This window comes from Octopus bimaculoides, chromosome 6, assembly GCF_001194135.2.
Source record: "Octopus bimaculoides isolate UCB-OBI-ISO-001 chromosome 6, ASM119413v2, whole genome shotgun sequence".
Taxonomy (NCBI): domain Eukaryota; kingdom Metazoa; phylum Mollusca; class Cephalopoda; order Octopoda; family Octopodidae; genus Octopus; species Octopus bimaculoides.
In genome coordinates this window covers 93,323,396-93,324,497 of record NC_068986.1, presented here as the reverse complement: position 1 = coordinate 93,324,497, position 1,102 = coordinate 93,323,396, and the positions used below count along the sequence as shown (strand labels likewise).

At 39.6% G+C, this 1,102-nt stretch overlaps 1 protein-coding gene across 6 annotated transcripts in view; it reads right to left on the bottom strand.

Annotated features, from left to right (window-relative positions):
- LOC106876343 (uncharacterized) overlaps window positions 1–1,102 on the bottom strand; it is a 394,374-nt gene that overhangs the window by 9,259 nt on the left and 384,013 nt on the right. For 5 of the 6 annotated variants that reach the window (XM_052968977.1, XM_052968976.1, XM_052968980.1 and 2 more), the window contains one exon: window positions 638–729. The exons of the other annotated variant lie outside the window; for it this stretch is intronic. In XM_052968977.1, coding sequence (XP_052824937.1) covers window positions 727–729 — 3 coding nt within the window. In that variant the 3' untranslated portion in view covers window positions 638–726. The remainder of the gene's footprint in view (window positions 1–637; window positions 730–1,102) is intronic. 6 annotated transcript variants of the gene reach the window in all.

The window sequence follows — 1,102 nt, the reverse complement described above, 5'->3', positions numbered from 1 at the left end:
AGGACGAGAGAAGAGGGAGAGAGGAAGGAGGAGAGAAGTGGGAGAGAGGAAGGAGGAGAGAAGTGGGAGAGAGGAAGGAGAGGGTGAGAGGGGAGAGAGAAAGTGAGAGACAGAGAGAGCAGGAGAGGAGAGGGAAAGAGAGAGAGACAGAGCGAAAGAACAAGAGGGGAGAGAAAAAGTGAGACAAAGAGAGAAAGAGAAGAGAGAGAGAGAAGTGAGAGAGAGAGAGAGAAGTGAGAGAGAGCAAGAGAAGAGAGAGAGAGAGAGAGAGAGAGAGCAAGAGAAGTGAGAGAGAGAGGGAACAAGATAACAATTCATTAATAGAACACAGATGACAAACACTGTGCCTCTCATCAGATGCACAAAGAGAAATATGGCCACACATATATAGAGAGAGGGGGGGAGAGAAAGAGAGGGAGAGAGAAAGAGAGGAGAGAGAGGAAATAAGAAACAATAAAACAGGAGAAACTTTAAAAAGAGAAATGTCAAAATAGTCAGTATTGAATCAATGATGCCAAATAAGCAGTGCCAAGATGACTGCCAGAGCGTCGACCTTACCATGCCCAACGCAATGGGCAGTGTGATGTGATGGAGTGCAGAAGTGTGAAGATATTAGACAGTTCTATGTAAGACTTACTGGACTCTTATAATCTTTTACTTATTCCATATCAGAAGTTGGAATCTTTCTTTAACCGCTGGATCATTCTGTAGGGTGCAGACAGGACACTACTATAGAAAGAGAAGGAAAGAGAGAGAAAGAGAGAGAGAGAGGGTAAAGATCAGTGTGGCTTGAACAGTACCAGACAAAGAGAGGTTTTCTGGTTAGTAAGTGTGTATATACATTATGTACACACACATATATATGCATATATATATATATATATATATACACAGGGTGGCCAAAAGTTAGGTTTACAGTTATCACGTAGGCACTTTAAATTTGTTTTAAAAGATTTTATTACATTTAAATTTCTATCTTACAATTAACTAAATTAGCATAGAATAATGGTTTCATATTTTCTTATAATTAAGATCTAAACTGTTAATATATGAATGCGAAAGAGATAGTTGAATAACTGTAAACCTACTTTTGGGCCACCCT